General features: G+C 34.5%; 1 protein-coding gene across 1 annotated transcript in view; it reads right to left on the reverse strand.

Moving 5' to 3' along the window:
* rl (Mitogen-activated protein kinase rl) overlaps positions 1 to 12,588 on the reverse strand; it is a 62,630-nt gene that overhangs the window by 19,773 nt on the left and 30,269 nt on the right. Inside the window, exons 2-4 of the mRNA XM_090105514.1 lie at positions 7,421 to 7,547; positions 6,430 to 6,540; positions 5,871 to 6,005 (exon numbers count right to left, since the gene is read on the reverse strand). Of these exons, the coding sequence (XP_089961640.1) occupies positions 5,871 to 6,005; positions 6,430 to 6,540; positions 7,421 to 7,547 (373 nt within the window). The remainder of the gene's footprint in view (positions 1 to 5,870; positions 6,006 to 6,429; positions 6,541 to 7,420; positions 7,548 to 12,588) is intronic.

The following is a 12,588-nucleotide window of genomic DNA, read 5'->3' on the forward strand; positions in this document are numbered from 1 at the left end:
TTATTAACAACTATATCAATTTATTAAATATACTTAATATTTATATGTTACACTTATATGCTAATGATGCAGATCGATATATTTTTCTTGACGATGTGGTGCTGTGTGAAGTGTACCATTTTTCCTTTTTTATGTGATTTTGTCAAAGAAACTTTAATAATATAAAGCAAAATCAATTACCACCAGTCAATGAGACAAAATATTATAATTATAACGTATAGGAAAGATATAATATAATGTGTGTGCATAAGTATATATATCTACAGCATATTTATACATATAATGTACGTGTTAGAAATTATGTTGGTACAGTTACTAACTGGAAGCGTCGAGGAACCAATCAGATATTGAATTACAAGTTTCAGAACATCATACGGAACTTTTCTCATTACTCACGTTTTAATAATTATTAAAATCGAAAATAAGATAACTTTCCTGAAAGGTTAATAGAAACTTGAACGGTATCAATAATAATGATGATTACGGTAAAAAAATACATCTTTACACCAAAAAGCCTCATTAGAATATTCTATAGAAGGAATTGAATGGCGTCGAGACTCATAAAAGAATTGATGTAAGAGCAACGATACGAAAATTCATTTTCTATTGAAAAACAGACGAGCGTAATCAAAAGATGCGTTCGGCTGATGAAAATGAGCAGGCATTTAACTAACGACTGCCATTACCAGCGAGACATGGAATGTTTTCATTATAGTAACAAGCCCTTATTGCTGAATTATAATATTTTACACGTTATCCAGTATGACGCCTCCGTGGTACAGTGGTTGACGCGTGAGCGTAGAACCGAGTCGTCCTGGGTTCGATTCCCGGTGGAGACGAAGAAAAAAAAATGTCTCGGTCTGGCAGGACACAGAAGGCTGATCACCTACTTGTCCTAAAAGAAAATCGATCAGTGAAACATATGTATGAATAATGCATCTGCCCCTTACCCCACTAGGGGACACGGGACTTCACTTTTTTATCCAGTATGACGTGAATAATGTATGTAATGGGTGATATTTCTTGGATTAACCATGCATATGTATTACTTTATTAACATTCGTGAAATTATTTTCAATTCGTTTTTTTCCTATTACTTATTTCAAACTAATCTTTTCTATAGTTGATACTGCGTGAGAATTGCGATTCGTTCGACGCATAATTACGCTGTATGGTTAGAAATTAAAATAATGTTGGAAAAATACATTCAAGGTGATAGTGTTAAATTAAACAAGGACGAAATAATGAAAATAAATAAAAATACGAAAAGAAAATGAGCTAACTTTATGCATAGTAGCGTACATCTTCTATACGGTTTGAATTTTCAATGGCGTTACGTCCAAATATTCATAATTTATTATCTTCTCTGTATTATAGGTAGGTTAAATATAATATGATTATAATAATTTTAATTTAAAATATAATACACCTCCTTTAATCAAGTATATAATCAATAGTCTAAAGCAAAATGTAAACACATCACATAACACATTACAACACAATCTTTGGCGATATTACCTCTTTGAGCGTAAACATTTGTGTATTCAATAAGTAACATAATCCAAATGTTAGAATCAATTTAACACAATCACTTGTACAAAGCGTAACGTCCCGCGATAATTCCGAATCTCTTTGAGCGAAATAATTATTTGGTATACATAATTTATTACTCGATATGTACATTACTCTCAGACAGAGATTGTCTTGTTTAAAAGCTACCTTATTCAAGCTTTATTTCATAATTTCGCTGAGTATTTCAAGCTAAGATTTCAAGATAAAATATATTTTTACCTACTCTTCGCCCGCGGCTTCGCCCGCGTTATCGAAGTTTATATTATAATTTATAACAGTTGTCACATTTATATCATATCTATCGGAATTTATAAACTTAAATGCGCATAACAATAGACACTTAGGGCGGGGGCCCACGATGCGTTGCGGCGCCGCACCGCAAAGATTTCACCGTGTAAAGCTTTGGTCTGGTGATCATGACGCACAACGCTGAGGTATGCGCCCCAACGCAGCGTCACGACGCAGCATTTACCTTCCCTGCGGAGAGGTGGTCAGTTGATTTTGCCGCAGCTACCAAGGTAGACGTGAACATGAACAATTTTGCTGTAATTATCAAACTTTAATGTTTTTTGTCTTTATTTTAATAAAGAAGGATAGCTGCGAACTAATTCTATTAAAGAAAGAAAGAAAGAAATTAAATTGTCTTCGAAAAAATTCATATTGTCGCATTCATATATGCCGTGACGCATACCCGCACACCGCAGCGTTCAATCGAGAATGACGCCGCGCTGTGCGGGAGAACACCTCCCCACTCACCGCGCTTGCCCTTCGCCGCTGACGCATACTGCGACGGAACAAGAGAACATTGTCGACGTTTTTCATATGATTGAGTGTCCGGCATCGCAAACCGTATACCTCAGCGTTGTGCGTCATGATCACCAGACCAAAGCTTCAGTGGGCACACGAGTGGTGCGGCGCCGCGGCCGCCGCAACGCATCGTGTGCCCCCGACCTTATTCCTATGAGAATGAGATGTTTCCCCGTGATAAAAAGTATAACTATGTTAGGGACATAGTTATACATTATTATTATTTTTATAACCTATCTCTATATAATCAAAAATCATCAGAAATGAAAGAAGGACAAATAAACACACTTTCGCATTTATAATAGGTAAAGTTATTGATACCTATTGTAATTTTCAAATCAAGAAATGGCTTTTTAAACATACATTTTTCACAGTAAGTCTAAATAATAGAAAAAATTTCTATCACGAGGTGGGATTGGAATCCGCTTTAGTTTAAGTTTTGATAGCGTGGATACGAATAATAATTTGTGCACACTCCCTAGGGCCTAGAGGTAAAGAATCCGATTAAATGTTTGAAAATGTTCTTGTAAACTAAAAGTGCTCTTAGAGTTCAAGCCCCTCAATTATAAACTTGCGAAATGGTAAGTTTTAATTTCTGTTTACACACACGTGTCTATTCTATCAAGTTAAGTTATACAGGGTTAGTTTTCAATGACCAGCCAAAATTTAAAATTAAGATCTAGATATTAAACCAAAGGTAAAATTTTAAATTGAAATATTATTGTCGAATAAAAAAAAATAAATAATAGCATTCATTCATTTGAAAATGTCTTAAAAATTTCCTAAATCGTAAACACGCGATAAGCTTATTGAGAATCAATGCACTTGCACAGGCATTTGTGTGCGTGCGCGCATCGCCAAATTTATGTGTGTGCTAATTTCTACCTAACTAGGTTGTTGATCTAAATTGTGCTTTTGTAATGTCCACACGTTCGCTAGTGGCGGACAGGAATGAAATCTACGTTTTTTTTTTCATTAGATCGAAAATGTTATCGATTCTGAACCATTTCTGAAAATTTGGCCGGTCATTGAAAACTATCCCTGTATGAAAGCCCTAACAATATAATATTTTTTATCTACAGTTGAATTTTTCTCTATTGGAGTAAATATAGTTTAATTTATACCTATATCCAATGATTTAATTATAAATGAAACCAGAGCAAAGTGAATACATAATGAATTAAAATATCTGAAAACATTTCTATTTTCAGCTATGCTATTCAGAAATAGAAGAGTGAAATTTCATATAATTTAAATACTTTGATTGGAAAAATATCGTCGACATCTCCACTTAACCTCGGACGGCTAACGATGAGCAAAAATGTTTTAACGAGTCGACAGCCTATTCAATTATTCATATAACTATGTATATTTTTATTTACATTAAAAATTAAAATCTATACATAATATAATAAAATCGTAGGAAGGTCAAAACTGTATACTGAATATTTTTTTAAAGCATACCTACTTGGGGATTGATCTCTATCGATATCGAAGCCGAAACTATAGTTTTTAGATTTTTTTCTGTTTGTCCGTATGTACCAGGAAAACTCAAAAAGTACTGCATGGATTTACTTCAAATTTCGTACAGAGATAGCTTAAGACCTGAGGAAGATAGATGTATCCCGGAAATCCCACGGGAACGAGAAATACGTGGGGTTTTCTTTGACTACGCGGGCGAAGCCACTGGCGGAAAGCTAGTTTTAAATTAAAAAAATATAACAAACTGTATTGATCGTAGTTTTGCGCAGGCGGTAATGACTACGGGCCAACACCGGGAAGTGATGTTAAATTTCACAAAAGTGACTTTAATGCGGTATTACTTTATTATTCGATGAAATTGTTGATTAAACTTTAAATTTTATGATCCTGTATGAGCGGATTAATTTAAAATTCGCTGTTATTCAGCTTGCACTTTCGTATGTAAATTGTATTTTGAGATGGTTATTATTCTGCAGGTAAACTCTCGTCTGCATGTTATAAACTCGTATTTGTAAGGTAGACACCCGTTTCAAAATGTTAAAAGGTGTAGAGATGTTATCGACACAACATTCAATCTTCGAAAATGGCACACTAACGCACACACGATTAGACATCATACTAAGATGAATTACTGAAGTAAAAGGCTAAAAGGTGGCTAATTAGCCACATTTCAATGTGCCATTTCCGGAGCGCTTACAACCTCTACACCTTTTTACTTAAAACATTGAAAATGCCAGACAAATTTACATGTTCTATATTATCCACGTAACAGAATACCATAAGCAACATGTACCTGATACCATAATATATCACTAGCTATTATAAATAATTACAAAATTTCAGAATAATAACGGGCTCGCAATCCGAGTACGAAGGGAATTGATGGGGCCACAGGATAAGGGACTGGCTCCCGTGCCGAAACACGATACCGCTGTAAATACGCTATCATTTAAAAGCCGATCTTCCGAGGGTGCGGTGGCCTTGACGCCGACCCAATTTAGGATCATATTCGACGCTAGTAAAGGTGTCTTATGTAAATGTATGTTAAAAGTTTAAAACTAAAACTTCTCTTTGAAAATTTTCTTAGCAATATTATTTTGGCAAACAAAAACATAATATTATAGAAGAAGTTAAAGAAATGTAGTGTGATCTATTTAAACATTAATTGAATAAGTTGGCAAGGGACCATTTAGCTAGAAGGTATCACTACTAAGCAGCTATAATATTATGTTAGTGCTACAAACTTATAACATGTTGCAGAAAACAAATAAACACTACCTTCCATTTACGACCAGATATAACCTGTAGATACGTTTATCTACAGCCTACGTCAATCTCATACATTCGTAGTCTATTCTATTGAACGCTACGCTAACAGAAAGCCACTTGACTAGGGGGGCAGACTGGCTAGAAGTAAAATATTGCTCCAGATTTTCTTTTCTTGTTTTATGATTATTTGACTGGTGTCAGTATATTATAGTCTGATCCCCGGCCTCACAGGACCTACGTTGAATCATGAAATAAGACCCGAAAGTTCGAAAAGAAAATATGGTACAAATTGTGTACCCATTTGTTATTAGTTATTATAGTTGTATTGTAGACGAAACTGAAGTAGTTTCTTTCACAAACTTTCAGAATTATGATTTAACGTAGGTTTGGCGGATCTGGGTTGTTGCCTTTTCATAACTATCTAAATATGATATATGAATGATTTAATGTACTCACAAAAACTTATCTATTCTTTATTTAGTTCAAATTAGGTGTATTTCCTTAGTTTATTCGATTATATTTGCGATTCATTTCAGCTATGTTACATCAATCGCTTCATCAAGCTTTTATGCTTTGCCAGATTCAGATTTTTCATAGAAATGGCCAACGAAGATTTAATCCAGTACTTCTTAGATCTTCACTCATACGTGAACTACAATACTATTTACGTTCTACACACTTCTTTACATCTACCTTACGTTTATAATTAATGTCTAAGAAAATTAAACATAGTTACCAACCTTCAAATCACACGTGGTGTTTAACAACAGGTTGGAAGGCTTGAGGTCCCTGTGGAGCACGTTCGCCGAGTGTATGTATTTGAGCCCTCGAAGGATTTGGTACAGGAAGTAGCAGATGTGGTCGTTACTTAGTTTCTAGAAAAATAGTTTTGTTTTAATAATGCTTACTGTGTATTTGGGTTGGAGATAATTTAAACATCAAGTTTTCTTTATAACTTTTAATGTTCATGTTTTCATACAGTTTTGGTTATTTTTACTGAATGATAAGCTGATCAGAAGTACACAGTCATTTTTAAATAAAATTGAATTTAAATAACTTTTATCATAAAAAAATTACTTTATCATTTTACATTTTCCTGAATTTCGTTTAACAATTCAAGCGTTAAATCTAGTTACTTTTATAATATTATGTTTTAACCGTTAAAACTACCTAATCCTATAATCCGTTAAAATTTAACGGATTATAGGATTAGTGTTAGTTAAACAATAAATAAACTAAAACATAACATGCTAATGGAATGAAAATTCAACGTATATTAATTTTTCATAGACAGCTTACCTGTGTTTTTAATAATTTGTATAAGTCCGTTTCCATTAGACACTGCACGATGTAGACGTCCTTCATCTGCTCAATTGTTTCTGCTCTTAAAATATCCCGAATGTCGATTATCTGCAACAAATAAAATGTCTCCATATAGACTCCGATGCTTCCACGTGTATATACTTATTATTGTAGAAAACATAAATAGCCAGCATCGCATGAAAATAGATAAAAACATTTTCCCATTTTGCCGTCGACAAGCTTGACTATAAATTTCTATGTACGCGTCTCTAGGGGGATTAAAAACCGGGAGGAAAAGTGTTGTTAGCTGGAGAAAAAACACTGAATAAAATGGATGCAATCTCTTAGGAAATGGATCCCGTCCGGTCACAGTGATGAACCTCCGTCCGGCAGAATTGCTGCTTTGCTGTTAATATTGAATTGCTCGTGGGAATGTTTGCTAGTACATAATTACTTATGAGCAAGAATAGGTGCGTTAGGTGCGGGTCAAACACAAGCGGCGCGGGCGCGGGCGTGCCATAAGTGCACCTCTTGAATCTGTTTTGCACCACGTCCTTCTTATACATTTTGTATGAAAGAATTTTGAATTTTTTTTCACTGCGCGGATTTTTATACGCAATTCTGTAACGGTGCATTTACGTCAAACGAACGAGCTTAGAGCTAGAGCAAGTGCATTTTTTCGCGATCATTTAGTGTAAACGAATACTCGTATTTAGTGTTGTTCAGTATTAGAACGCACTAAGAATAACGAAACTAACTTAAATTGGTAACAACTTCTTATTGATTTCTTTTTATATAAATAAATATATTTTCGGTTTTAGTACGATAATGAAATCAACTAATATTGTCTTTGTTTCAAATGGAGTAGCTTATCACATTAAGATCTATCAAGCTACCTGCTAGGCATTACAGCCGCACCTAAGCCACATTTCACATCCATCCCTTAGATTATTCATAGAATAAATTATAAAGTATATATTTCACTCACGTTTTCATGCTTAAACCTGGTGAGGATTTTGATTTCTCTGAGTGTCCGCTGGCAGTAGGTCTGGTGTTCGAACGGTGATATTTTCTTGATGGCCACTCTCGACTGTTTCACGGTATCGTAAGCGGATCTGGGGAAGAAAATAACACTTAAATCTCCATTTTCCATATATTATTCTATTGTTATAGGTATGTACTTTAATTTTTTTACAAGATATTTTATCAGGTACCTAGTAAATGGGATTAAACTGCCTATATCTACTAACCAAACCTACAGAAGATTTTCCGCATTTTGAGACAAAAACACGAATGAGTATCTATTAGTATGGTTGGTGTGAGAATCTGGCTCGTATAAAAGTTGCCTACATTCAGATGATATTGATTAAAAGTAATTAATCAGATAAAAATATTATCATTATGTTAGATAGTAATGGATAATCTCGTAAACAAACAGTTCAGATTCAGAACCTTTCTATACAGGGTGTACCAAAAAGTAGTGATGAACGGAAGCTGAGAGGTAGAGGACCTAGAGGGCTATCCGAATCACCCCCATGTATGTTATGCGATTTTTCGTATTTTCGGAGTTATGACGTTTTTTTCAATTTTTCACCTATCGCCGAGTACGATGATATTTTCACTCATGCTGACGTCAATGATTGCGCAAGATGCTTGATTTTTTTTGTGTGCTAAGCTGAAAGATAGGCCAATTCAGTATGGTAACATTTACTATCGTTAGATCTTTGAATGGAATAAAAAAAAGAATTAAATGGCAAGAAAGATAAAATTACCCAGTATGTTCACCACTTCAAGGGCCCGTAAAAAAATAAAATCACATAAAAAAAGTTTTCCGTTTGACTTTTAAAAACTTGCTCTATCTATCAGATAGCTACCCTGAAAATTTCATTTTATTATTCAGAAGGCTTCAATCGAAAAATTTAAATCTAAATGTGGTAAGTGCAAAAATTGAATTAACATGATGATCATTAAAACCAATAAATAGGTGTTTATAATTTCCAGAAATTTTTAAAATAACCCCGCTGTTGCTCAATGCAAGTGCGACATCACCGTAAAAAGTTGTCTTTTAAATGTCTGAATGCCCTTTTATCATTTTTAATGGTTTCTTCTGCTACTATAAATTTCCGGGTTATTTCGTCCAAATTATGGCATTCTCTCAAGTAGCCGAGGTCTTTTTAGTATTCCCATTGAAACAAATCAATGGGGTTTAGGTCGAGGGACCGTAGAGGCCAGGCTTTAAGGAAGGCGTTACCGGCGCATGCGCAGGCTGCAACGACCAATCCATCTTTCAGGGTATCTTTGCCCTTTAGCCTGGCCTGCACGGTCTCCGGACACAAACCCTATTGATTTTTTTTCCGTGGGTATACTACAAAGACGAGAGACTGCCACAATTTGGACGAAATAACCCGGAAATTCATAGTAGCAGAAGAAACCATTAAAAATTATAAAAGGGCATTCAGACATTTAAAAGACAACTTTTTACGGTGATGTCGCACTTGCATTGAGCAACAGCGGGGTTATTTTAAAAATTTCTGGTAAATAAACACCTATTTATTGGTTTTAATGATCATAATGTTAATTCAATTTTTGCACTTACCACATTTAGATTTAAATTTTTCGATTGAAGCCTTCTGAATAATAAAATGAAATTTTCAGGGTAGCTATCTGATAGATAGAGCAAGTTTTTAAAAGTCAAATGGAAAACTTTTTTTATGTGATTTTATTTTTTTACGGGCCCTTGAAGTGGTGAACATACTGGGTAATTTTATCTTTCTTGCCATTTAATTCTTTTTTTTATTCCATTCAAAGATCTAACGATAGTAAATGTTACCATACTGAATTGGCCTATCTTTCAGCTTAGCACACAAAAAAAAATCAAGCATCTTGCGCAATCATTGACGTCAGCATGAGTGAAAATATCATCGTACTCGGCGATAGGTGAAAAATTGAAAAAAACGTCATAACTCCGAAAATACGAAAAATCGCATAACATACATGGGGGTGATTCGGATAGCCCTCTAGGTCCTCTACCTCTCAGCTTCCGTTCATCACTACTTTTTGGTACACCCTGTATATTACCTACCCGTGAATATGTATCGATCCATCATGTACCACCTACCTATTTAAGTGTAAATGTAAATATCTGAAATAAATAAATACAGGGTGTCCCAAAAAGTAGTGATGAACGGAAGCTGGGAGGTAGAGGACCTAGAGGGCTATCCGAATCACCCCCATGTATGTTATGCGATTTTTCGTATTTTCGGAGTTATGACATTTTTTTCAATTTTTTATCTATCGCTGAGTACGATGAGATTTTTATTTATGTTGACATGAATTATTGCGCTAGATGCTTGATTTTTTATGTGTGCTAAGCTGAAAGAGAGGCCAATTTAGTATGTTAACATTTACTATCGTTAGATCTTTGAATGGAATAAAAAAAGAATTAAATGCCAAGAAAGATGAAATTACCCAGTATGTTCACAACTTCAAGGGCCCATAAAAAAATAAAGTCACATAAAAAAAGTTTTCCATCTGGCTTTTAAAAACTTGCTCTATCTATCAGGTAGCTACCCTAAAAATTTCATTTTATTATTCAGAAGGCTTCAATCGAAAAATTGAAATCTAAATATGGTAAGTGCAAAAATTTTAATAACATGATGATCATTAAAACCAATAAATAGGTGTTTAATTACCAGATTTTTTTTAAAATAATCCCGCTGTTGCTCAATGCAAGTGCGACATCACCGTAAAAAGTTGTCTTTTAAATGTCTGAATGCCCTTTTATCATTTTTAATGGTTTCTTCTGCTACTATGAATTTCCGGGTTATTTCGTCCAAATTGTGGCATTCTGTCAAGTAGCCGAGGTCTTTTTGGTATCCCCATTGAAACAAATCAATGGGGTTTAGGTTGAGGGACCGTGGAGGCCAGGCTTTAAGGCAGGCGTCACCGGCGCATGCGCAGGCTGCAACGACCAATCCATCTTTCAAGATATCTTTGCCCTTTAGCCTGGCCTCCACGGTCCCCGGACATAAATCCTATTGATTTTTTTCCGTGGGGATACTACAAAGACGAGAGACTGCCACAATTTGGACGAAATAACCCGGAAATTCATAGTAGCAGAAGAAACCATTAAAAATGATAAAAGGGCATTCAGACATTTAAAAGACAACTTTTTACGGTGATGTCGCACTTGCACTGAGCAACAGCGGCGTCATTTTAAAAATTTCTGGTAATTAAACACCTTTTTATTGGTTTTAATTTGTTTTTATTAATCATCATGTTAATTCAATTTTTTCACTTACCAAATTTAGATTTCAATTTTTCGATTGAAGCCTTCTGAATAATAAAATGAAATTTTCAGGGTAGCTACCTGATAGATAGAGCAAGTTTTTAAAAGCCAAACGGAAAACTTTTTTTATGTGATTTTATTTTTTTACGGGCCCTTGAAGTAGTGAACATACTGGGTAATTTTATCTTTCTTGGTATTTAATTCTTTTTTTTATTCCATTCAAAGATCTAACGATAGTAAATGTTGCCATACTGAATTGGCCTATCTTTTAGCTTAGCACACAAACAAAATCAAGCATCTTTCGCAATAATTGACGTCACCATAAATAAAAATCTCATCGTACTCAGCGATAGATGAAAAATTGAAAAAAATGTCATAACTCCGAAAATACGAAAAATCGCATAACATACATGGGGGTGATTCGGATAGCCCTCTAGGTCCTCTACCTCCTAGCTTAAGTATATCACTACTTTTTGGGACACCCTGTATATTATGAATTAATTCAACAACTACGTACTCCTATTAGTTACCTACTTCCACACATAGCGCAGCTATAAGTAATAATGACTGTTTTAAATCTTATCTGGTATAACTTATTATAAACTAAGGAACTGCGAGCCTTAACAATACAATGACGACCAGACATGCTAACAAAATCTATGTTCCTAGTATATGGAAGTAATAAATCATCCGACATAATGCCCGGCTAGCCGGGATATGAAGGCGGCTGACGTCACGCAATCATTGTATTTGAATAATGCATGGACCATGAGTTCCATTTGCAAATGGTGAATCGCGTAATAAAAAATATTAGGAATTATTAAATTACTATGGTAGGGAAGTCTTATGAGACATCAGTGGTCATCATGCATACAGTCATCTTGAAGCAGTATTATTTCCACAGTGGGAAATTGATGACGTTCGTCGACCTATATAGTTATGACATCATTGTAACGTATTGCTTGTGTAGAAATGGAAAAACCTACAAACTTCCTTATGCCAAATAATCTTTAAAAACTGTAACTTGACTTTTCATTCTGAATTGTTAGGGACATTTGCCGTAAAATAATAAGTTACAGTCGGTAGCTTTTCTCACAGATCACGCATAGCCAGACATGCAACCATCGACCATAAACCACTGGGTTTCCTGTTTCCTTTGCAAAAATAAGCATTGTTCTTTAATTTATACGATTAGATAATAAAAAAAGCTGGCGTAGGTTGTATTTAATTTATTTACTTGTTTTTCAGTCATTTGCGTCGACTTTAGGATCTCAAATTAGTACCTGGTATCACCTCTGCTAAAACTCATGTCTGATGACTAAGTACCGAAAAATCTGATAAAATATTTTCAAAACCAAAACTTACAAGTAGAAACATCTTTGAAACGCATTTGCCTTACAGATATAAAACATCTTGTTTGGTACCAAAGTACGTATTCGATACACGTGTTTATCGCCGATTCTCCAAATTGAAACGGTCCGTAAGCGCAGCTGTTCAAATATCATCGAGATTGATATGGTAAAAACAGTTCGACTTAATAAAAATTTACTTCTAATTTTCATTTTAAGTATTACTAAGTGCGAGACGCGAAAACTTGTGATGTTGCATTCATCAGAAAACATTTCATACTATATGTAGACCAGTCTGTTTGGATTTAAGATTAAGATGGTTTATAATAGACTGGTTAACACATAGATTTTTAAGTAAGCAGGTGAGTGAAACCGCCTCTTGATACTAGTGAAATATTAATCTTTACAAATATTCTAATGTATGATGATACATTAATAAGTTCTACAGCTTAGAAGATGATTAAGTAAACTAGGAGTGGGTTCGCGGTTAATGGTAGTTGCGAAGTGTAACACATATGG

Source organism: Colias eurytheme, chromosome 9 (genome assembly GCF_061535395.1).
Source record: "Colias eurytheme isolate Ceu_HAF_F1 chromosome 9, ilColEury1 Martin Lab GWU primary, whole genome shotgun sequence".
Lineage (NCBI taxonomy): Eukaryota > Metazoa > Arthropoda > Insecta > Lepidoptera > Pieridae > Colias > Colias eurytheme.